Raw genomic sequence first — 22,327 nt, forward strand, 5'->3', positions numbered from 1 at the left:
GCTAGTGCCAAGGGGAGGAGTCTGAGGGACCGACAAGGCGGGGCTTGCAGGGCCCGAGGCGTGGGGGGCTTGTCCCTGGGCAGGTAACCGGAGGGCTCAGTAATTGTATGTGCTTTTTTTTTTTTTTTTTTTAGCGGTACGCGGGCCTCTCACTGTTGTGGCCTCTCCCGTTGCGGAGCATAGGCTCCGGACGCGCAGGCTCACGGGCCCAGCCGCTCCGCGGCATGTGGGATCTTCCCGGCCCGGGGCACGAACCCGTGTCCCCTGCATCGGCAGGCGGACTCTCAACCACTGCGCCACCAGGGAAGCCCTGTATGTGCTTTTAAATTGAGTTTTGAAAGCTAGTCCAAATACATAGTGCCTGACGCACAATAAGGGTTCAGCCAGTTTTGTTGGACGAAAAAGTGAGAGTGTTTCCCTTATTACACCTCGCCCGGGAAATTTCTGCACTAGGAGAATTTGGAGGGGGGCCTTCATGTAACCAGGAATGTGTGAGGGGGAAGGGCTATGTGCTATATGCTTTATCTCATTTAATCTTCACAACCACCTATCTCCATTTCAGAGATTAACTCCCGGTGTCAGGGATCACGTAGCGATTAGCAAACTTGGTCTTGAACCCAGTTTTTTTTTTTTTTTATATAGGCTTTTTAATGATGGCCATTGTGACTGGTGTAAGTGGTATCTCACTGTAGTTTTGATTTGCATTTCTCTAATAAGTGGGGATGTTGAACATCTTTCCACATCTAAAGGGTATTTTAAAAATAATAGTGTCCTCTATGTATATATAGAGTTTATTGCTGTTATTACCATTGAAAATAATCTGCATTCGTTATTGGTGGTGGGATTGAAACAAAATACAAATCTGATATATTTTAAGATTTAGGAGTGATTTTAACCAGTTTACTTAGATTTAAAGATGAGAAAACTGAGGCAAAGTGAAGTTAAGTTACTTGTGAAAGTCAAAGATAGTAAGTGATGAAGTAGAAATTCAAATCCATGCCTGTTATTTTATTTTCTTATATTTTGACTGATGGGTTATTTAGATTTGTATTGTTTAATTTCCAAGTATTTGGAGGGGTTTTTCTAGATATCTTAATGATTTCTAATTTAACTGCATTATAGTCAGAGAACAAACTGTCAGATTTCAAATTTTCAGAATTTTGTTGAGCCTTATTTTTATCCTTGGTAATAATTCTTTTCTTGAGACCTACTTTGTCTGATAGTAACATAGCCAAACCTCACAGAAAAACAGATTTTTATGTTTACTGTATGGTATGTCATTTTCCTTCCTTTTACTTTCAAACTATGTTTTTTTAAAATTTTTATTTAATTTTTTTGTTGTTGTTGTTACTCACATCTCTCTGTTATTGGTCAAATCAGTCATACAGTCAACTGGGTCATTCCATCATTGGATGACTTGAATAATATGTATTTTTTTTATACAGCAGGTTCTTATTAGTCATCAATTTTATACACGTCAGTGTATAAATGTCAATCCCAATCGCCCAGTTCATCACAACACCACCACCACCCTCCACTGCTTTCCCCGCTTGGTGTCCATATGTTTGTTCTCTACATCTGTGTCTCAATTTCTGCTCTGCAAACCAGTTCATCTGTACCATTTTTCTAGGTTCCACATATATGCATTAATATACAATATTTGTTTTTCTGTTTCTGACTTACTTCAGTCTGTATGACAGTCTGTAGATCCATCCACGTCTCAACAAATGACCCAATTTCATTCCTTTTTATGGCTGAGTAATATTCCATTGTATATATGAACCACATCTTCTTTATCCATTCATCTGTCGATGGGCATTTAGGTTGCTTCCATGACCTGGCTATTGTAAATAGTGCTGCAATGAACATTGGGGTGCATGTGTCTTTTTGAATTATGGTTTTCTCTGGGCATTTGCCCAGTAGTGGGATTGCTGGGTCATATGGTAATTCTATTTTTAGTTCTTTAAGGAACCTCCATACTGTTCTCCATAGTGGCTTTATCAATTTACATTCCCACCAACAGTGCAAGAGGGTTCCCTTTTCTCCACACCCCCTCCAGCATTTATTGTTTGTAGATTTTCTGATGATGCCCATTCTAACTGGTGTGAGGTGATAACCTCATTGTAGTTTTGATTTGCATTTCTCTGATAATTAGTGATGTTGAGCAGTTTTTCATGTGCTTCTTGGCCATCTGTATGTCTTCTTTGGAGAAATGTCTATTTAGGTCTTCTGCCCATTTTTGGATTGGGTTGTTTTTTTAATATTGAGCTGCATGAGCTGTTTATATATTTTGGAGATTAATCCTTTGTCCATTGATTCGTTGGCAAATATTTTCTCCCATTCTGAGGGTTGTTTTTTCGTCTTGTTTATGGTTTCCTTTGCTGTGCAAAAGCTTTGAAGTTTCATTAGGTCCCATTTGTTTATTTTTGTTTTTATTTCCATTACTCTAGGAGGTGGATCAAAAATGATCTTGCTGTGATTTATGTCAAAGAGTGTTCTTCCCATGTTTTCCTCTAAGAGTTTTATAGTGTCCAGTCTTATATTTAGGTCTCTAATCCATTTTGAGTTTATTTTTGTGTATGGTGTTAGGGAGTGTTCTAATTTCATTCTTTTACATGTAGCTGTCCAGTTTTCCCAACACCACTTATTGAAGAGACTGTCTTTTCTCCATTGTATATCCTTGCCTCCTTTGTCATAGGTTAGTTGACCATAGGTGCGTGGTTTTATCTCTGGGCTTTCTATCTTGTTCCATTGATCTTGTTTCTGTTTTTGTGCCAGTACCATATTGTCTTGATTACTGTAGCTTTATAGTATAGTCTGAAGTCAGGGAGTCTGATTCCTGCAGCTCTGTTTTTTTCCCTCAAGACTGCTTTGGCTATTCGGGGTCTTTTGTGTCTCCATACAACTTTTAAGATTTTTTGTTCTAGTTCCATAAAAATGCCATTGGCAATTTGATAGGGATTGCATTGAATATGTAGATTGCTTTGGGTAGTATAGTCATTTTCACAATATAGATTCTTCCAATTCAAGGACATGCTATATCTCTCCATCTATTTGTATCATCTTTAATTTCTTTCATCAGTGTCGTATCGTTTTCTGCATACAGGTCTTTTGTCTCCCTAGGTAGGTTTATTCCTAGGTATTTTATTCTTTTTGTTGCAATGGTAAATGGGAGTGTTTCCTTAATTTCTCTTTCAGGTTTTTCATCATTAGTGTATAGGAATGCAAGAGATTTCTGTGCATTAATTTTGTATCCTGAAACTACCAAATTCATTGATTAGCTCTAGTAGTTTTCTGGTGGCATCTTTAGGATTCTCCATGTATAGTATCATGTCATCTGCAAACAGTGACAGTTTTATTTCTTTTCCAATTTGTATTCCTCTTATTTCTTTTTCTTCTCTGATTGCCATGGCTAGGACTTCCAAAACTATGTTGAATAATAGTGGTGAGAGTGGACATCCTTGTCTTGTTCCTGATCTTAGAGGAAATGCTTTCAGTTTTTCACCATTGAGAATGATGTTTGCTGTGAGTTTGTCATATATGGCCTTTATTATGTTGAGGTAGGTTCCCTCTGTGCCCACTTTCTGGAGAGTTTTTATTATAAATGGTGTTGAATTTTGTTAAGCTTTTAATACATCTGTTGAGATGATCATATGGTTTTTCTGCTTCAATTTGTTAACATGGTTTATCACATTGATTGATTTGCATATATTGAAGAATCCTTGTATCCCTGGGATAAATCCCACTTGATCATGGTGTATGATCCTTTTAATGTGTTGTTAGATTCTGTTTGCTAGTATTTTGTTGAGGATTTTTGCATCTATATTCATCAGTGATATTGGTTTGTAATTTTCTTTTTTTGTAGTATCTTTGTCTGGTTTTGGTATCAGGGTGATGGTGGCCTCATAGAATGAGTTTGGGAGTGTTCCTTCCTCTGCAGTTTTTTCGAAGAGTTTGAGAAGGATGGGTGTTAGCTCTTCTCTAAATGTTTGATAGAATTCACCTGTGAAGCCATCTGGGTCCTGGACTTTTGTTTGTTGGAAGATTTTTAATCACAGTTTCAATTTCATTACTTGTGATTGGTCTGTTCATATTTTCTATTTCTTCCTTGTTCAGTCTTGGAATGTTATACCTTTCTAAGAATTTGTCCATTTCTTCCAGTTTGTCCACTTTATTGGCATACAGTTGCTTGTAGCAGTCTCTTAGGATACTTTGCATTTCTGCAGTGTCTGTTGTAACTTCTCCTTTTTCATTTCTAATTTTATTGATTTGAGTCCTCTCCCTCTTTTTCTTGATGAGTCTGGCTAATGGTTTATCAATTTTGCTTATCTTCTCAAAGAACCAGCTTTTAGTTTTATTGATCTTTGCTATTGTTTTCTTTGTTTCTATTTCATTTATTTCTTCTCAGACCTTTATGATTTCTTTCATTCTGCTAACTTTGGGTTTTGTTTTTTCTTCTTTCTCTAATTCTTTTAGGTGTAAGGTTAGATTGTTTATTTGAGATTTTTCTTGTTTCTTGAGGTAGGCTTGTATAGCTATAAACTTCCCTCTTAGAACTGCTTTTGCTGCATCCCATAGGTTTTGGATTGTCGTTTTTTCATTGTCATTTGTCTCTAGGTATTATTTGATTTCCTGTTTGATTTCTTCAGTGACCTCTTGGTTATTTAGTAACGTATTGTTTAGCCTCCATGTGTTTGTGTTTTTTACGTTTTTTTCTCTGTAATTCATTTCTAATCTCATAGCATTGTGGTCAGAAAGGATGCTTGATATGATTTCAATTTTCTTAAATTTGCTGAGGCTTGATTTGTGACCCAAGTTGTGATCTATCCTGGAGAATGTTCCGTGCGCACTTGAGAAGAAAGTCTAATCTGCTGTTTTTGGATGGAATGTCCTATAAATATCAATTAAATCTATCTGGTCTATTGTGTCATTTAAAGCTTCTGTTTCCTTTTGAACCCAGTTTTGTCTGGCTCCAGTATCTCAACCACTCTTTTCTACTCCTGCTTCCAGTAATATTATCTAATCATCTCCATAACTTAGTAACTTAGGTATTGTTGGCCCCAGTTTACAGATGAGCAAACTGAAGTTCAGAGAACTTTATGGTGGCTAGTCTTGATAAGGCAATATTTGAATCTAGCTCTGTCTGATCACAAAGTCATGCCTGTTCCTATGAGAATTGGTAGTATAGGCTGTAGAGGAGCAGAAAATATACATTCTTGGTCTATAAAACTTATAAATCGAACAGATTGCTTTTGTTATTGTTTCTTTTCTTCTGTAAAACTAGCACAATGCCAGGAATATAGGAGAAAAATATTCAGGAGGTAATTGTTTGTGCCTGACTGTCAGAAGTAAAAAGAGATGAAAGAATATGGGAACAATAGCTGCCTTCCTTTTTTTCTTATAAAATAGATATTTTCCTCCTTAAGTTCTCAGCTTTAAAGTTACTTCTCAGAAAAACCTTCTCTGACAACCTCTTTAAGTATACTCCTTATGCCATTATTTTCTATCACAGCAACTTGTTTATTTCCCTTATAGGACATCACAATTCATATTATTTATTGTTGTTACCTATGTTTAGTCTTTCTCTCACATAGATTGCCCATGGGGGCTAAGACCACAGTGGTCTTCTTCATAGATGTACCAGGAGCACCTAGTACAGTTTCTGCCACATACTAGGTATTAAGCTATTTGTGAAAGAAAAAAATTCCACCAAAATCAGCAAATATTGCATACTTTTTGCAGAACGGTGTTTTTCACATTTCGATAAAGGGAAAAATTGTCATGAATGCCCAGTGTTGATAAAAATAAGTTTATTGTAATATTGAATATGTATACACATTAAGCTAAGTATAAACTCAAGCATATTGCTCTTTAACAACTGTAAAACCAGTTATTTTTACAAAGTAAATAAAACTACCAAACTTATCAATTCAAATTGACATTAATCTAATGCAGCTTCTCAGCATTGGCACTACTGACATTTTGGACTGGATAATGTGGGGGCCGTCCTGTGCACTGTAGGATGTTAAGCAGCATCCATGGCCTCTACTTGCTAGATGCCACTGGTATCCCCTGAGTTGTGCAACCAAAAATATCTTCAGACATTACCATGTCCCTTGGGGGCAAAATTGCCCCCACTGAGAACCACTGATCTTATGTAATATATACTGTTGTTTTGCTAAAACTAAATTGTCAACATTGAGTTAAATGGTAGAATGACTTTTCTGCAGATCTGGCTCTCTGTTTTCTATTTTGACTTCAGTAACTCTAATGAAGAGAATGCCTGTTCATATAAGTAGGTTGTACCAAATGGTACCAATAACTTTAAGGTATCGTTTGTTGTTTCAGAGTAACCAGACCTGGAACTTTTCTAAAACTCTGCCAACAAACACTGCTCAAATGCCAATTTTTTTTTTTTTTTTTTTTTGCTGTACGCGGGCCTCTCACTGTTGTGGCCTCTCCCGTTGCGGAGCACAGGCTCCGGACGTGCAGGCTCAGCGGCCATGGCTCACGGGCCCAGCCGCTCCGCGGCACGTGGGATCTTCCCGGACCGGGGCATGAACCCGTGTCCCCTGCATCGGCAGGCGGACTCTCAACCACTGCGCCACCAGGGAAGCCCTCAAATGCCAATTTTAATAGGAGTATCACTTAATAACTGAGTAGAGCTGTCCTAATAATAAAAAATTGCTGACATGTATTGAGCACTTGCTATGTGCTTGGCACATGTGATTTACATGTATTAATTTATTTAATCCTCACAATTATCATCTTTATAGGTATGAAAACTGAGGCACAGAGGGGTATTGCTTGCCTAAGATTTCAAGCAAGTAAGAGGCAACTCAGGGATTCACACCTAGGCAGTCTGGCTCCAGAGATCAAGTTCTTAAGGACTATGTCATGCTACCTCTTAAGTTGTTAACTTGAAGATATGGTTAGCATTGTGTCATTAAAATCTACATTAAATGGATTCCTAATCAAATTATTGTGGAATCAGTAACAGAAAAATTCTTCTTTGCTTATTTATTACTACAGTTACTGTCACATAAAGATGGCTTCCACAAAATACAATATGAATGTGAAATATTCTGAGTTCCTTGGGAGTAGTAAATATGTCTGATTTTGTTCACTATTTAATCTTGGAATGTTAGCGCAGTGCCTGGGATAAGTACGTAGTCACTAAAAGTTGGTTGATTCTCCAAAGAAGATATACAATGGGCAACAAGTGAAAAGATGATCAATATCACTAATCATTAGGGAAATGCAAATCAAAAGCACAATGAGAGGGGCTTCCCTAGTGGCGCAGTGGTTGAGAGTCCGCCTGCCGATGCAGGGGACACGGGTTCGTGCCCCGGTCCGGGAAGATCTCACATGCTGCGGAGCGGCTGGGCCCGTGAGCCATGGCCGCTCAGCCTGCGCGTCCGGAGCCTGTCCTCCTCAATGGGAAATGCCACAACAGTGAGAGACCCGCGTACCGCAAAAAAAAAAAAAAAAAAAGCACAATGAGATATCATTTTATACCCTTTAGGATGGTTATTACCAAAAAAACAGGAAATAACAAGTGTTGGTGAGGTTGTAGAGAAATTAGAACCCTTGTGCATTGCTGGTGGAAATGTAAAATGGTACAGTCCCTGTGGAAAACAATATGGTGACTCCTCCAAAAATTAAACACAGAATTACCAAATGATCCAGCAGTTTTATTCCTGGGTATATACCCAAAAGAAGTGAAAGCAGGGACTCAAATAGATATTTGTAAACCCATGTTCATGGCAGCATTATTCACAATAGCCAAAAGGCAGAAGCAACTCAGATGTCCATAGACAAATGAAGTGAATAAACAAAATGCGGCATGTACATACAATGGAATATTATTCAGCCTTAGAAAGGAGAGACATTCTAACACATGCTACAACATGGATGAACCTTGAAGACACTATGCTAAGTGAAATAAGCCAGTCACAAACGGATAAATATTGTAGAGTAGTCAAATTCATAGAGACAGAAATTAGAAGGATACTTACCAGGGTGTGTGGGGGAAGGAACAATGGGGAGTCATCATTCAAGAGGTACAGAGTTTTAGTTTGGGAAGATGAAAAAGTTCTGGAGATGGATGGTGGTGATGGTTGCACAACAAAGCGAATGCACTTAATGCCACTAAACTGTACACTTGAATGGCTAAAATGGTAACTTTATGTATATTTTGCTATGACTTTTTTCTTAGTTGATTGAATGAATACATTCTCCCACTACTATTTTTCTGCTTGAACTGCTGTGAAATCCTTACATACCATACTAGGCTATCATTTGGCCATGATTTAAATTAAAAATACAAATGAAAATATGGACACTAAATTATATGTCCAGTTATAAGGTGCTTTTACAGATTATAATATGCTACGTTAATTTTACATTTTTATCAAAATGAAAACAAAATTTAAATTTTCATAGAGAATTTGTAAATCCTAAGAATATGTCTGAGAAACCTCTGGAATCTGCAGAACCAAGAGTGAGCAATATTGCTTAAGAGACTTTGTTGCAACCAGATCAAAAACCCCATATATCCTTATAGACCATCCCAGGAAGATTCCATAAGGAATAGGTAATATACTTAGCCATGAAAAAGAATGAAATCTTGCCATTTGTGACAACATGGATGGGCCTGGAGGATATTATGCTTAGTGAAATAAGTCAGACAGAGAAAGACGAATACTTTATGATTTCACTTATATGTGGAATTTAGAAAACAAAACAAACAGACAAACATATGCATAGACAGAAACAGATGCATAGATACAGAGAACAAATGGTGGTCGCCAGAAGGGAGAGGGATAGGGGGAGGGATGAAATAGGTGAAGGGTATTAAGAGGTACAAACTACCAGTTACAAAATAAACAAGTCACGGGCATGTAATGTACAGCACAGGAATATAGTCAGTCTTTTTTTTAAATAAATTTATTTATTTATTTATTTTGGGCTGCATTGGGTCATTGCTGCTGCGCGTGGGCTCAGTAGTTGTGGCTCGCGGGCTCTAGGGCACAGGCTCAGTAGTTGTGGCACACGGGCTTAGTTGCTCCGCAGCATGTGGGATCTTCCCAGACCAGGGATAGGACCTGTGTCCCCTGCATTAGCAGGCAGATTCTTAACCACTGTGCCACCAGGGAAGCCCCTAGTCAGTCTTTTATAATAACTTAGTATGGTTTGTAATCTGTAAAAATACTGGATCACTATGTTGTACACCTGAAACCAATATAATATTTATACTAAAATTAAAAAAAAAAAGCAGGTAGTAGTGGCTGCCTCTGTGGAGGTTGACTTATTTTTCATGTATACCATTTTGTACTGTTTAAATTCTTTACCATGCATTACTGCCTATTTCAATAAATAACTAAGTTGGGACTGGGGAACAACGTCTTTGTAGTGATTTGGAAATACTTTTGTTATCTAGAACTTACCAGTCTTAAATAGCCATCTTGCAAAGGGAGACAATCGTTCTAGTGAGCAGTGAGTAGCGGGCATCAGCGTTTTTAACATTATTCCTCTCCTGCAGGTGTCACAGGACTTCCCATTTCTCCATCCCAGTGAAACCAGTGTCCTGAATCGACTCTGCCGGCTGGGCACAGACTACATTCGTTTCACCGAGTTCATTGAACAGTACACGGGCCATGTGCAGCAGCAGGTAGGTTCCTGTTCTCAGGGAACGTACACCTCCCCAGGGCTGGAGCTATGTTAAGCTTTCAGTGAATCCATTGGTAATTCATGTGATGTAAGTGTCAAGAAGTTATGAATTTCTCATCACCGGAATTATTCAAGTGAAGGCAAGGTGACTGTACCTCAAACAAGGGGAAAATATACATGGGACCAATTTAGGCAGATGGATGTAAGAGAAAGTATGCTTTGCCCAAGTTTTAAGAGACCTGAATTAAATCAGTTTGAGCTGGACCAGAGTTCCAGTCCCAGAGGTGAAAACACAAAGCATTATTTAAAATTCCTTTGCCACTTTGCTTCTAACTACCGTAGTTACATTGAGGCAGGCAACTAAAATCTTCAGGCTTCCTTTTTCTTATTTGTAAATAAGAGTTAAACTGGAGAAGGTTTTGGCATGTGGTAAGACTTAATAAATATTATTGATTAATATAAATTAATTGGAAGTCAGTGCTTTATAGTGTAGTGGCCAAAGATTTGTTTCCTGTCCATCACTTACTGGCCATAGACTGCTCAGCAGTAACCTGAGGCTCAGTTTCCTTACCTATAAAATGGGGATAGATAGTACCTATCTAATAGGGTTGTGGGGATTAAACAAGGTAATTCATGTGAAGTGCCTGGCATATAGTAGACACTCAAATTTTTTTTTAAGAGAAATTTTAAAGTTCTTTTTTACTTTTAACAGTCTGCAATTCTGTCAGTGGTAAGTAAGAAGATTGCTGCATTGTGTGACTCTGATTCAATGATGACTATTTCCCAGTGGAAAGAATGATTCAGGTTGAAGAGAAAGGCAGAGACTTCTAGAAAGGAAAAGGAAGGATAGTTTTCTGAAACAATGCAGTCAGTACCACCTGGCCCCTGTTATATAAACTGGTTGTCAGGCCCTTGGTGGTAATCTATGGACAAAGGAGTCAGAGAATAATGGCTTATATTTTCATCTCTGGGACAGGGATTCTGATTCAAACAGATTTTATTGCAGAGAAAAGAATTTAAAATCTAATCAATGCCAGGGACTTCCCTGGTGGTGCAGTGGTTAAGAATCCGCCTGCCAAGGCAGGGGACATGGGTTTGAGCCCTGGTCCAGGAAGATCCCACATGCCACAGAGCCCGTGAGCCACAACTGCTAAACCTGCGCTCTAGAGCCCGCGAGCCACAACTGCTGAGCCCATGTGCCAGAACTACTGAAGCCTGCGTGCCTAGAGCCCATGCTCCACAGCAAGAGAAACCACCGCAATGAGAAGTCCGTGCACTGCAACGAAGAGTAGCCCCTGCTCGCCGCAACTAGAGAAAGCCCGCATGCAGCAAGACCCAACGCAGCCAAAAATAAATAAATAAATTTATATTTAAAAAAACCTAATCAGTGCCAGTTTGCTATGAAGTCATAATGAGAACACAATGATCAAAGTTGGAACCTGTGTACATATTAATATAGATGAAAAGGGCTCTTTAAGTGTTTGTATAACACTTAAAAAAAACCAAACCTGTCCTATATTCGTGTGACTATGTGGATCTTATATGTGAATTCCTACTTTCCCAAATTCTAAAGATATTTGTAGTACCTTTTTCTTTTTTGAAAAGTAAAATCAGTCTCATTTTTTCTTTCATTTTGTGATAAATGAAGACATTCAGCTCTCTGGAATGACACAACCAAAACAAAATCACCTGGTTGTAAGCCAATCTGGTCTATTTCACCCTATGCCTGTGCTATTCTTATTATAGCTGGGAACATTTATCTCCAGGAACTACTAGTATCCTCTGCAGCATCCTCTGGCTACAGTGTGCCTTATAACCTCTGAGCCCAAGCTTCCTACCACATTTGTTGCTGAATTCTGCTATGGTATCTACCACCACCAGAGCCTGACCATGCAAATCAGTACATAGCCAGAAAGGCTAGTCATCATGGCCTCTAGTCAACTGTTAACTGCAATTCCCCCGTGTAGAAAAAGAATGCTTTTACAAAGAAACTGCAGCTTTCTGGAAAGACAAACCATATTTGTTAATAGCCTCTTGGTGAGTGTCTTCTAACTCCCCACGTTGGCTATCAGGTTCGTGTTTTTGATGAATTTTCATCTAGGCAGGAGAAGGGTTGTTAGAAGGAGGACTGAGGTCATTTTATTTATTCAGTAAATAGTTACCATCTGTTCAAAGAACTGTGCTAGGAAATGAAATGCAAAGATGAACAAAGTGTGGGCCCTTGCTTCATGAAGCTCTTGGTCTAGTGAGGGGACAGATAAACAAAAGTTCAGTTCCAGCACTAAACAGGGATGCTATGAAAGCAACAAAGGGGAGCTATTAATTCCCTAGGGAGAGTTAGAAAGGGCTTTTCAGGGAAGAGATGCTGGAGTTGGGTCCTGCAGGAAGAGTAGGTATTTGTCACAAACATGAGTTACAAGCAGACTACACTCATTCACAGGGGTGAGAGAGTGAAACAAGGCACATTCAGGGAACTGCTGAGTAATTTGTAAATGAAGATGTGAAGTTGGAAGCAGTTAAAGATAATTTTAGAGAGAGAGTAAGGGCCAGAAGTTGTATACCATGTAGAGGAGTTTAGATATTATTCTGGGGCAAGGGGAAACCACCAAAGGGATTTAAGCTAGAAGTTATAAGGTTAGAATTGAGTTGTTGGAAAACCTCTAGTGACAGTATGGAGTAATACCTGGTTGTTTGTAACATCTGAGCCACTTGGAAAATGAAAATATTATCACATCTTAAAAGGTCTCTTCAGTCAGGTATTCCTCTCATTGAAGCACTGCTTTGATAGGGAATTATTTAAACAAAAAAATGCCATTAATAAAGGATAATGTCTTCCTTGGGTTTCAGGGTCTGAGCTGAAAAGTTGACTTCTCTTTGTTTGATTTCAGGATCACCATCCATCTCAGCAGGGCCAAGGTGGGTCACATGGAATCTACCTAAGGGCCTTCTGCACGGGGCTGGATTCAGTTTTGCAGCCTTATCGCCAAGCACTGCTTGATTTGGAACAAGAGGTGAGAAGAAATACGGGAAGGAACACCTCTGGGACAGCAGATGAGGACATGTTCCTGATTTGTAATGCCCTTTGATACGGTCAGGTGGTTAAGAATGAGCTATTTTCTGCGTGGCTGGAGGGTAAGTGTGCTCTCTGTGATTGCCCAAGCCATGATCAAAGTGGCAAGTGGATCACGGCAAAGGTTCCTGAGTGAGTTTAGAAGAGCCCTAGCTTTGGTTTTGTTATCACCTGAAAATCAACATTAATAATCTTCTATAAATGATCAATTCTCAATACCCTAAAATGAACCCTAAGCCTACTCTCACATTCGCTTCCGGTTTTCATAGAAGAAATAGATTCAAGATATTTTATATGGAGCCATAATCAGAGTGTTTTTTTGTTGCAGTTCCTGGCTGACCCCCATCTCTCCATATCACATGTCAATTACTCCTTAGATCAGGTATGATGCCCAGATAACAAAATGCTTTGGAATCTGTTGATATCATTAGAATAATCTAACTTAAAATATTATTTTTGAGAACTTTTTTCCTTCTGGATTCAGAGCTCGGCATTTGATATTTTGTGTGCTTTCCTAGATCAGAACTGTTTGAAAAGTTCCAAATTCAGTGAAAACTTACTGTGTGATGTTAATGCTCTAGACTGGCCTCAGTATTAGCAATTATGCTAGCCTCAAACATAGAAACTGCTTCTGTCTGCCATTCTCTTTCTATCTGCAGCCAACCCCTGTAGCAAATTGCCTTAGGATACTGGATCTTGGCTGTTCTGTGGTATTGCCATCTTTATGTTAAGTGGGACTATTTAAAAACAAAGGCATTTCCTGAGTTAATTTTTTTTCCTTGTATTTGATTATATACCATCCTAATTATTCTCTCCTTTGCAGTTCCAGCTCCTTTTCCCCTCTGTGATGGTTGTAGTAGAACAAATTAAAAGTCAAAAGGTGAGAATTTTCCTTTTTCCTTTTGCTCTGGTAAGCACCAAGGAAATACTCGTAATTAATTTTCCTTTACATTCTTTTTTGAAGAGCCTAGTTTTCAGAAGTTTTTATTATTTATTCATTCAGTGATATCTGCTTGAGTATCATGCTAAGTATCAGGAATGCAAAAATAAGTTAGGACCCTGCCCTTAAGCACCTCCTGGTCCAGAAGGTGGGGGAAATGATAATACATATACCCAAGAATGCTGCTGGGTAAGAGAACAATGCTACAGATACTTGGAGGTGAGAGCATTTTACACTAAGGATTCAGAACTGTTGGATATGGATCTTGAAGAGAAGCAGAAAGTTAATCCTTAGAAAGAAAGAAGGTAGTAGGTTTATCGTTAGGGTACTGGCAGTTTTCTGAGAATTCTTAAATCATTGGGTGAAACCCAGCTGTTTATTTTATTAGTTAAATATGCCTATTCTTATCACAAGTTTTTATTATATGCATTGAAAAGTTAGGGTCTCCAGTGTCCAGAGAATGTCTTTTCTGGGTAGAATTAATAATTCTGAGATGCTTTGAGATTTTACATTAGAAGAAGTATCTGCTGGTTCATAATTGGATCAAAAAGGACAGATGGATTAAATATGTTTAGTTCATTCATGTTCTTAAGCTGTTATATTTGTGCCTTAGCTTATTAAGAGTGTTCATTTGAATATAACTAGTTAACTAGTCAGTTTGCCAGGTTGCTACTTCATTTTTTTGCTGTATAAGAAACTTACCCTCTGCTGCATTCATTCTGTGCTAGCAGAGCCAGCAGGGGAGGTGCTGTTTGACCCTGCAAAGCTGATGGCCCTCATCAAATAACATCGAGCTTTTATTGTGCACTTGTTGCATACCAGGCACTCTGCTAAATGCTTTACATACATTATCACAGTCAATCCTCTAAAAAATCAAATAGGTTAAGGAATGTGCTTAGGGTCACACGGATGGTAGTAAATGGTACAACTAGGATGTAAACCCAGGGCTGTCTGACTCCAAAGACTATGCTCTTAACCACTCTACTAAACCATCTCCCAAAATTGGAGGGGAACTTCTAGGTAAGTGGGGTTAGTGTAAGGGTCCATACATGCCGGCACATCTCAGTTGACTTTGAGCTTCTGTTGGCCAAAGGAAGGAGAGTGGAAAATGAGTAGAGGGATTGCAGATGGGTGAACCTTCCTTCCTGCCGAGGAGGTTGTAGGAAGCTGAGTGCTAAGGCTCTAAAAAATGAGGTTGTGGGTGAGAATGGGGGAGTGCGAACAGGCACAGGGGATCCTTTTAGAGTGATGGAAATGTTATAAAACTGGATTACGGTGATGGTTGCACAATGCTGTAAATTTACTAAAAGTTGTTGAAAGTACCCTTAAAATAGGTGAATTTATTGTATATAACTTATACCTCAATAAAGCAGTTAAAAAAAAAAGCAGAGGCAAAAGGACATTGAAAGAGGAAGCAGATTTTTAGAAAAGTGTATACCTTGTAAGTAGTCTGGATTAGGCCTTAATCTGAAGTAAGAGCTTTCTTTACCTCTTTTCTTGGAATTTCAACTCTGAATGATTCTGGTTTTTCCTTAGTGCAGTAGTTCTCACTTCATTGTGCCTTAGAATCACCTGGAGCAGATTGTTAAAACCAGATCGCTGGGCCCTACCCCAGAGATTCTGATTCAGTAGGTCTGGAGTGAGGCCCAAGAATTTGCATTTCTTACAAGTTTCCAGGTGATGCAGATGCTGCTGGGGGATGGGGTGGGATGGGGAGGGGCAGGGAGGTGGAGGGTCCATACTTCGACAACAACTATTGTGATGTTGTGATTTATAATAAGAAATATAGATTTGGTCTTCATCCCGTTTCTGGCACAGAGCTTCTAAAACTCAGAATTTCCTAAGTAATAAGAGCAATAAAGGTGACTTGATATTCATAACAAACCCCTTTCTACCACACCTGAGTTTGTTAATGAGGTGATTTTGGGAAAGCACTTAATATGGGGCTGGTTGCCAGGGGAAACACCCACGTGATCGGAGGGTTGGCACTTTCAGTCCCACCATTCCCACCTGACCTCTGGGGAGAGAGGAGGGCAGAGAGCAGGGCAGAGAGCTAGAAATTGAGTTCAATCACCAATGGCCAGTGATTTAATTAATCCTGCCTGTGTAATGAAGGCTCCATAAAAACCAAAAAGGACGGGGTTTGGAGAGCTTCCAGATTGGTGAGCCAGAGTGCCTCTATGTGCCACGATGCCGGGCAGAAGCTCCTTTGTTCGGGACCTCGCCCTGTGTATCCTTTTCATCTGGGTGTTGACTCGTACCCTTTAGTATCCTTCTTAATAAATAGGTAATCTAGTGAATAAGTGGGTTTCCTGAGTTCTGTGAGCTGCTCTAGCAAATTAGTGGAATCCAGGGAGGGGGAACCTCTGATCTATTAATCAGCCAGTTGGAAGCACAGGGAACAACCTGAACTTGTGATTGGCGTCGGAAATGGAGGGCAGTCTTGTGGGACTGAGCCCTTAACCTGTGGAATCTGATGCTATCTCTGGGTGGATAGTATCAGAATTGAGTTGGATTGTAGGACACCCAAGCTGGTGTCAGAGGATTGCTTGGTAGTGTGGGGAAACCCCCCACACATTGGCATTGGAGTCAGAATCAGAACTATACAAAAATCTTATGAGAAAGTTTATCCCCATTCTCTGCAGATTGTGCCCTCTGGATTGAATATAGAATATGAGATTGTGCTACATGAACTATTAAAATGGAATTCAGCTTGACAAGGCTGTATTTTCCACAGATTCATGGTTGTCAAATCCTGGAAACAGTGTACAAACACAGCTGTGGAGGTTTGCCTCCTGTTCGCAGTGCACTAGAAAAGTAAGTCACGGCTTCATTGGGGTTGGGAGGCGGAGTGGGTGGTCAGGTGACTTGATTTTGCACAAGTTTTATTTTCAGGTCATCTCAGGTTTCCTTCTGGGGAAAGTTATGACCAGGATGGAAAAGCCCCATGAGCAGAGGAGCCCATGTAATCCTTACGGTGGCTCAGAAATTGCAAAAAGGGGGTTTTAATAAAGTGTTGAGTATCGAAGCAAGGCTCTAGATGACCTTGAGGCAGTCCTTTTTCATTTTTGGATCTCATTATCCTTGGAGAATTTCCACTACATGTGCTGGATTATGCTTAGCTATGTCTAAACATGTGTATTTTGAGTAGCTTTATAATCTTATAATGCCACTCTTAAAAATTTTATCCTAACAAAATTATTCAAAAGAAGAAAATAACCATATGCACAATCATTATTCACTGCAATGTTGTCTACTATATTAAGAAATTAAAAAAAAATTAGAAAATTACCAGCAGCAGAAGAAAGCTGATTAAAGATATATTCACTTGATAGACTATAATGCAATTAAAATTACAAATACTATAACAACATGTAAAAATATTTTTATACTATCTGAAAAAAAGGATACAAAATTTTATGATTACAACTGTATTAAATGTGGAGTATGATCAAAGACTGCCTGTAGAATGTTCCACAATCTGGATTTTTCTGATTATTTCCTCGTGATTAGATTCAGGTTGAACATTTTTGGCAAGAATACTACATAGGTCATATTATTTCCTGTTACAGCATATCAGAAAGCACAAAAAGTAAGTTTGTCCCATTACTGGTGTTAAGTTTCATCACTTGGTTTAGGCGTTTTCCACCAGATCTCTCTGTTTTAGAGGGACGTTTTCCCCTTTGTCATTAATATGTTACCTGAGATGTGATCCCTTGAGACCATGTGAATATATCCCATTCTCCAGCAACCTTTCTGCATTTTGTTTCAGTCTCTGGATTTTGTTGGATAATACTTTTTCAGGTATATCAGCTTCTCACATACTGAATCTACTTTCCTTATGTGATTCCAACAAAAATAAAAACTAATTTAATACTGTGTTAGCCAAAAAGAGACTCCTGTAAGTCCATTTAATTTTAAAAGGAATCATCCATTTTGAAACTTATTTTACTCAAAAAGAGGAAAAAAAAATGTGCTTCTTCTAAAAGACTATCAGAACATTTACTGAACATTTCAGACTTTAGTACACTGGCTACAAGTTTGGAAATTTAACCACTTAGTTCATCCGCAGACATTTAAGTTAAAATAGCACAATTATTTTTAGTTTAATTGGTCATTTCCCTTCTGCTGACCAAACCCTCAGGCCTCTGTTTATCCTGTAGCAGTTTAAAGCATGGGTTTAGTGTCCTCTTAGTGGACTTCTAAGGCTCTTGCTTTCCTCTCCACTCAGAATCCTGGCCGTGTGTCACGGGGTCATGTATAAGCAGCTCTCAGCCTGGATGCTACATGGACTCCTCTTGGACCAGCACGAAGAGTTCTTTATCAAACAGGGTCCATCTTCTGGTAATGTCAGTGCCCAGCCAGAAGAGGATGAGGAGGATCTGGGCATTGGGGGACTGACAGGAAAACAACTGAGAGAACTCCAGGACTTGGTGAGAGCCCAACCAGAAATCTAGCCTGCTCCTGCCAGGAGTCGGAAAAGTCTACAGCTAGATGACCTTTTGGTGACTTGCCCCTGCCCCCAGCCCCCAGCTCATCATAGCCTGGGTACCTTCCATAAATTCTTTAGATGTAAACACTTGGCTTTATCTTAGCTTAATACTTAATGCCTAACAATGTGAGACTATAAAATAGAAAATATATTTGTGAGATTCCTTTTGTTTCCCCTCTTCCTGGTATATGCGTTTAAGAGAATAAGTCTTGTCTCTTCAGGTAGTCTTGTAGGTACCCAGAGATTTTACATGCAGTTTAGAGTTTTGATTAGACTCCCCAAAGTCCTGTATTGTTCTTATCCATCCATCCATTCATTTATCCTGTTACAACATTTTATTGAATGCCTGTTACATGCCAGGTACTGTTCCACATGCCACAACTGCATAAACAAATAAAATGTAGTAGTCCCTGTCCTTAAAGAGCTTATAGTTTGGTGGAAGATATATTACAGTGTACTAAGTGCTCTGGAAAGAGTAAGTATGGGTATCCTGGGAACATGGTCTTAGAGTAACTAGAGAAGGCTTTTCAGTGGAATGTATGTCTAAATTGCAAAGAGTTTGGGAGGAGGACTTCCCTCACGGTCCAGTGGTTAAAACTCCAAGCTTCCACTGCAGGGGGTGCGGGTTTGATCCCTGGTCGGGGAACTAAGATCCCACATGCTGCACGGTCAAAAAGAAAAAAAAAAATCCAAGCATAGGAAAGGACTGTGTAAAGTGTACAGAGGCCATGAAGATCATGGCTCATTTGGGGAACCATTAGTGATTCAATTGAGAGAGTCAAGTAAATAAAGGCTGAGATGTAGAGTGTAAGGGACAGTGGGGGGGCGGGTGTGGGAAGTGGCAGTCAATGAAGCTTTTGAGATAAGCAGAGGTAAGATCATGAAAGCCCTTGTAAACAATGGGAAGGAATTTAGACTTGAGCCTGAAGAGAGCTGGGAACCGTGAAGAATTTTAGGCAAGAGGTTAACCTACCTCTGTATGTTAGATCAGACTTTATGATAGATCACTCTAGAAACTGTGTGGGGAATCGTTTTTTTAAAAATTAAGATTAGCAGCAAGTAGTTCAGTTAGGAGAATGTTGGGGACATTAGCTGAAAAATAATGGTGGCCTACACCAAGGGTGGGAACAGTAAATATGGTGAAGAATAAAGAGGCTTGAGAGATACTAAGGAGCTGGAACAGGTAGGTCGTGGTGATTGATTGGCTATGGGTCCAGAGGGAAGAATCAAGGATGATACCCAAGTCTCTGCCTGTAGTAGTGGGCGAGTGGTGATGATAAGGAACATGGATTGCTGGTGTCAGGGGAAAGAAGATGGGTCTAACTTTGGACACATTGAGTTTGAGGTACTTGTAGGAAATGACCAGTGGGCTGAGCCTAGAGCTTATGAGAGTAATCTAGTTTAAAGTCTTAGGAGTCATCGGCATACAGAAGTTTTTAATTTGGGGTTCACGAGTGGCGTCAGAGGGTCTGTGAAGTGTACGGTTATATATTTTTCTGGAAGGTCTGTAGCTTTTATAATTGCAGAGTCCTGTGATGCAGAAAGATTAAAAATATCTCTTATGATGATCAGTTCAGCCTTAGAAGAAGATGTGATTGTCTAGGAAGAGTGTTGAGAGCCAGAGGAGAAGAGGGTCTAGGATAGTGCCCCGAGGCACACCAGCACCCAAGCCCAAAACTAAAAGGGTGAATAGCAGAGATCAAAGTCAGGAGTATGGAGCCTAAAGTTCCAGTTGGAGCTGGATAAGGGTCAGCTCAAAAGCAAGTCAGGGAACAGAAGGGGCCGGAGTGATTGGGTGGTGAGTGGGCTAGATCAGTGGTTCTCAAACTGGAGAGTGCCTCAGAATCACCTGGAGAGCTAGTTAAAACAGGGACTGCTGGGCCTACCCCCCAGGTTTTCTGTAAATCTGGGGAGGGGCTTGAAAATTTGCATTTCTAACAAGCTCCCAAGTGAGGCCAATGGTGCTGGTCCAGGAGCCAGGCTTTGAGAACCACTTGGCTAAATGAGTCAGGCTTGTGTAAAGAGCTGGGCAGAGCAGGCATATGCACAAGATAATAAATCGTAGACATGTAGATCTGGAAAAAAACAAAGATCAATTATTCCATGGTACAAGTAAGGAGACTGGGTTCCAGACCTACTGCACAAGTTTTTTTTGTTTGTTTCTTTGTTTGTTTGTTTTTTGCGGTACCTCTCACTGCTGTGGCCTCTCCTGTTGCGGAGCACAGGCTCCAGATGCGCAGGCTCAGCGGCCATAGCTCACGGGCCCAGGCGCTCCGCGGCATGTGGGATCTTCCCAGACCGGAGCATGAACCCGTGTCCCCTGCATCGGCAGGCGGACTCTCAACCACTGCACCACCGTGCACAAGTTTTTACACGGTAGCCAAGGCAGAGGGCTAAAATCCTAATGTTAATAAAACCACTGCTATTTTCCACCATGCTATCTTGCTGCCTAAAAATGGAATACATTTCTCTAGCACCAGTAATGTAACAATTATGCAACTTCATATTTAAAGTCCCTGCTTCTAGAAAATGTAAATCACGGGTTGGGAGACCTGCCGGATGTTTCCTTGCTTTCCCTTTCTCACTTCCTACGACATCTCTGATACGGATTATTTCTTTGACCAGCGCCTGATAGAAGAAGAGAACATGCTGGCACCATCTCTAAAGCAGTTTTCTCTGCGAGTGGAGATTCTGCCGTCCTACATTCCAGTGAGGGTTGCTGAAAAAATCCTGTTTGTTGGAGAATCTGTCCAGATGTTCGAGAATCAAAATGTAAACCTGACTAGGAAAGGTAGGAATCTCCTTGCCCAACTGTACCCCATCCTCAAAGGCTTATTTGATGCTGTGTGGCCCCAAAGTCTGCCTGGGCAGGGTGGGTGGTTACTGACCTTTATGTGCTGAGATTTCAGCACAGCTGTGAGTGACATGCTTACCTGAGAAGCAGGTGAAATAGCTGTGGCACTGGGATGAGAAACCCTTGCCTGTGCAGGTTCCCTGTCTTCCTTTGACAGTGCCTTCCCGTTTTGCAGGATCCATTTTGAAAAACCAGGAGGACACTTTTGCTGCAGAGCTGCATCGTCTCAAGCAGCAACCCCTCTTCAGCCTGGTGGACTTCGAGCAGGTGGTGGATCGTATACGTAGTACTGTGGCCGAGGTTTGTCTTTCTTAGTATATTTTCTTCGGAAGAAAATGGGTTAGTTCCCCCCAAATGGAGTACTTGACTTTTGTTTCTTCTTCATGTGATTAGAACTTAGCTTGGAGGGAATTGAGAGAGTTGAAGGGCAGGAAGTAGAAAATAAAAGCATTCTCTCTGTTTTTAATAATAGAACTGCCTTAGCCTTTTCCCACCTGACAGGAGTTTGATTGTTAGCTAGTTAGTTAATTAGTTGAATAAAGGGAGGTCTTGGTTTCATTTCAGACTGTCAGCATTTTGAGTCTGTGTAGTTGGCAATGACTTCAGGAAATCAACTGATTCTGACTAAATTTAGTGCCTTACTTATATTTTAGAATGGCTTTATTATATATCCCTTAATTTATGGATATGATAATTTTAGGAAGGCAGAACAAGTAATATTTTTCCATTCTTATAAATGAAAATGATTCTCAGAAAGCTAACTTCTCTGATGTCACATAGTGAGTAACAAAGGTGGACTCAGAAACAAGTCTTTGACTCCTAGTTCAGTGTTAAGTGAATTGTGCTTCATCCACCAACTTAAATTGTGACCAGTAATTTTTCAAATGGGCATATGTTCTGTGGCGTATAATAAGATTTGATGCACAGGTGTGTGATAATGTGAAATGAGATCTTTTGTTAGTTGTGTTAACTTATTAGTGGTTTTCAACTCTGGCTATGCATAGAACGACGTGGGGAAATCTGAAAACATGCACTTGCACCAAATCCTTACCTCCAGAGTTTCTGACTCATAGGTCAGGAGGGAGTCAGTACTGGTAGGTACTTGTATTTACACCAGCCAATCAACAAACCTCTGCAGGTGATTTTGAAGCACAGGGGCACTAGGGTCAGTGTCTAAAATTGCTAAGATTAGTGTCAGATATACTCATGTTGGAAGCACATTAATCTATCATGAATATGATTTCCTTTTCTGGTCACTATCTTAAAAATTCCAAGGCACTGGAGACAGAGCTGTGATGT

The 22,327-nt window shown here is 39.8% G+C and overlaps 1 protein-coding gene across 6 annotated transcripts in view; it reads left to right on the top strand.

Annotated features, from left to right (window-relative positions):
* Positions 1-22,327, top strand: part of TUBGCP4 (tubulin gamma complex component 4) — a 45,729-nt gene that overhangs the window by 422 nt on the left and 22,980 nt on the right. For 3 of the 6 annotated variants that reach the window (XM_060148811.1, XM_060148822.1, XM_060148842.1), the window contains exons 2-9: positions 9,545-9,673; positions 12,561-12,588; positions 13,071-13,124; positions 13,566-13,622; positions 16,420-16,499; positions 17,914-18,115; positions 20,800-20,965; positions 21,204-21,328. In XM_060148811.1, coding sequence (XP_060004794.1) covers positions 9,660-9,673; positions 12,561-12,588; positions 13,071-13,124; positions 13,566-13,622; positions 16,420-16,499; positions 17,914-18,115; positions 20,800-20,965; positions 21,204-21,328 — 726 coding nt within the window. In that variant the 5' untranslated portion in view covers positions 9,545-9,659. Of the gene's footprint in view, positions 1-197; positions 313-9,544; positions 9,674-12,560; positions 12,684-13,070; positions 13,125-13,565; positions 13,623-16,419; positions 16,500-17,913; positions 18,116-20,799; positions 20,966-21,203; positions 21,329-22,327 lie in introns of those variants that run through there. The other 3 variants (XM_060148832.1, XM_060148793.1, XM_060148804.1) reach the window with 3 other exon arrangements.

Source organism: Lagenorhynchus albirostris, chromosome 1 (assembly GCF_949774975.1).
Source record: "Lagenorhynchus albirostris chromosome 1, mLagAlb1.1, whole genome shotgun sequence".
Taxonomy (NCBI): domain Eukaryota; kingdom Metazoa; phylum Chordata; class Mammalia; order Artiodactyla; family Delphinidae; genus Lagenorhynchus; species Lagenorhynchus albirostris.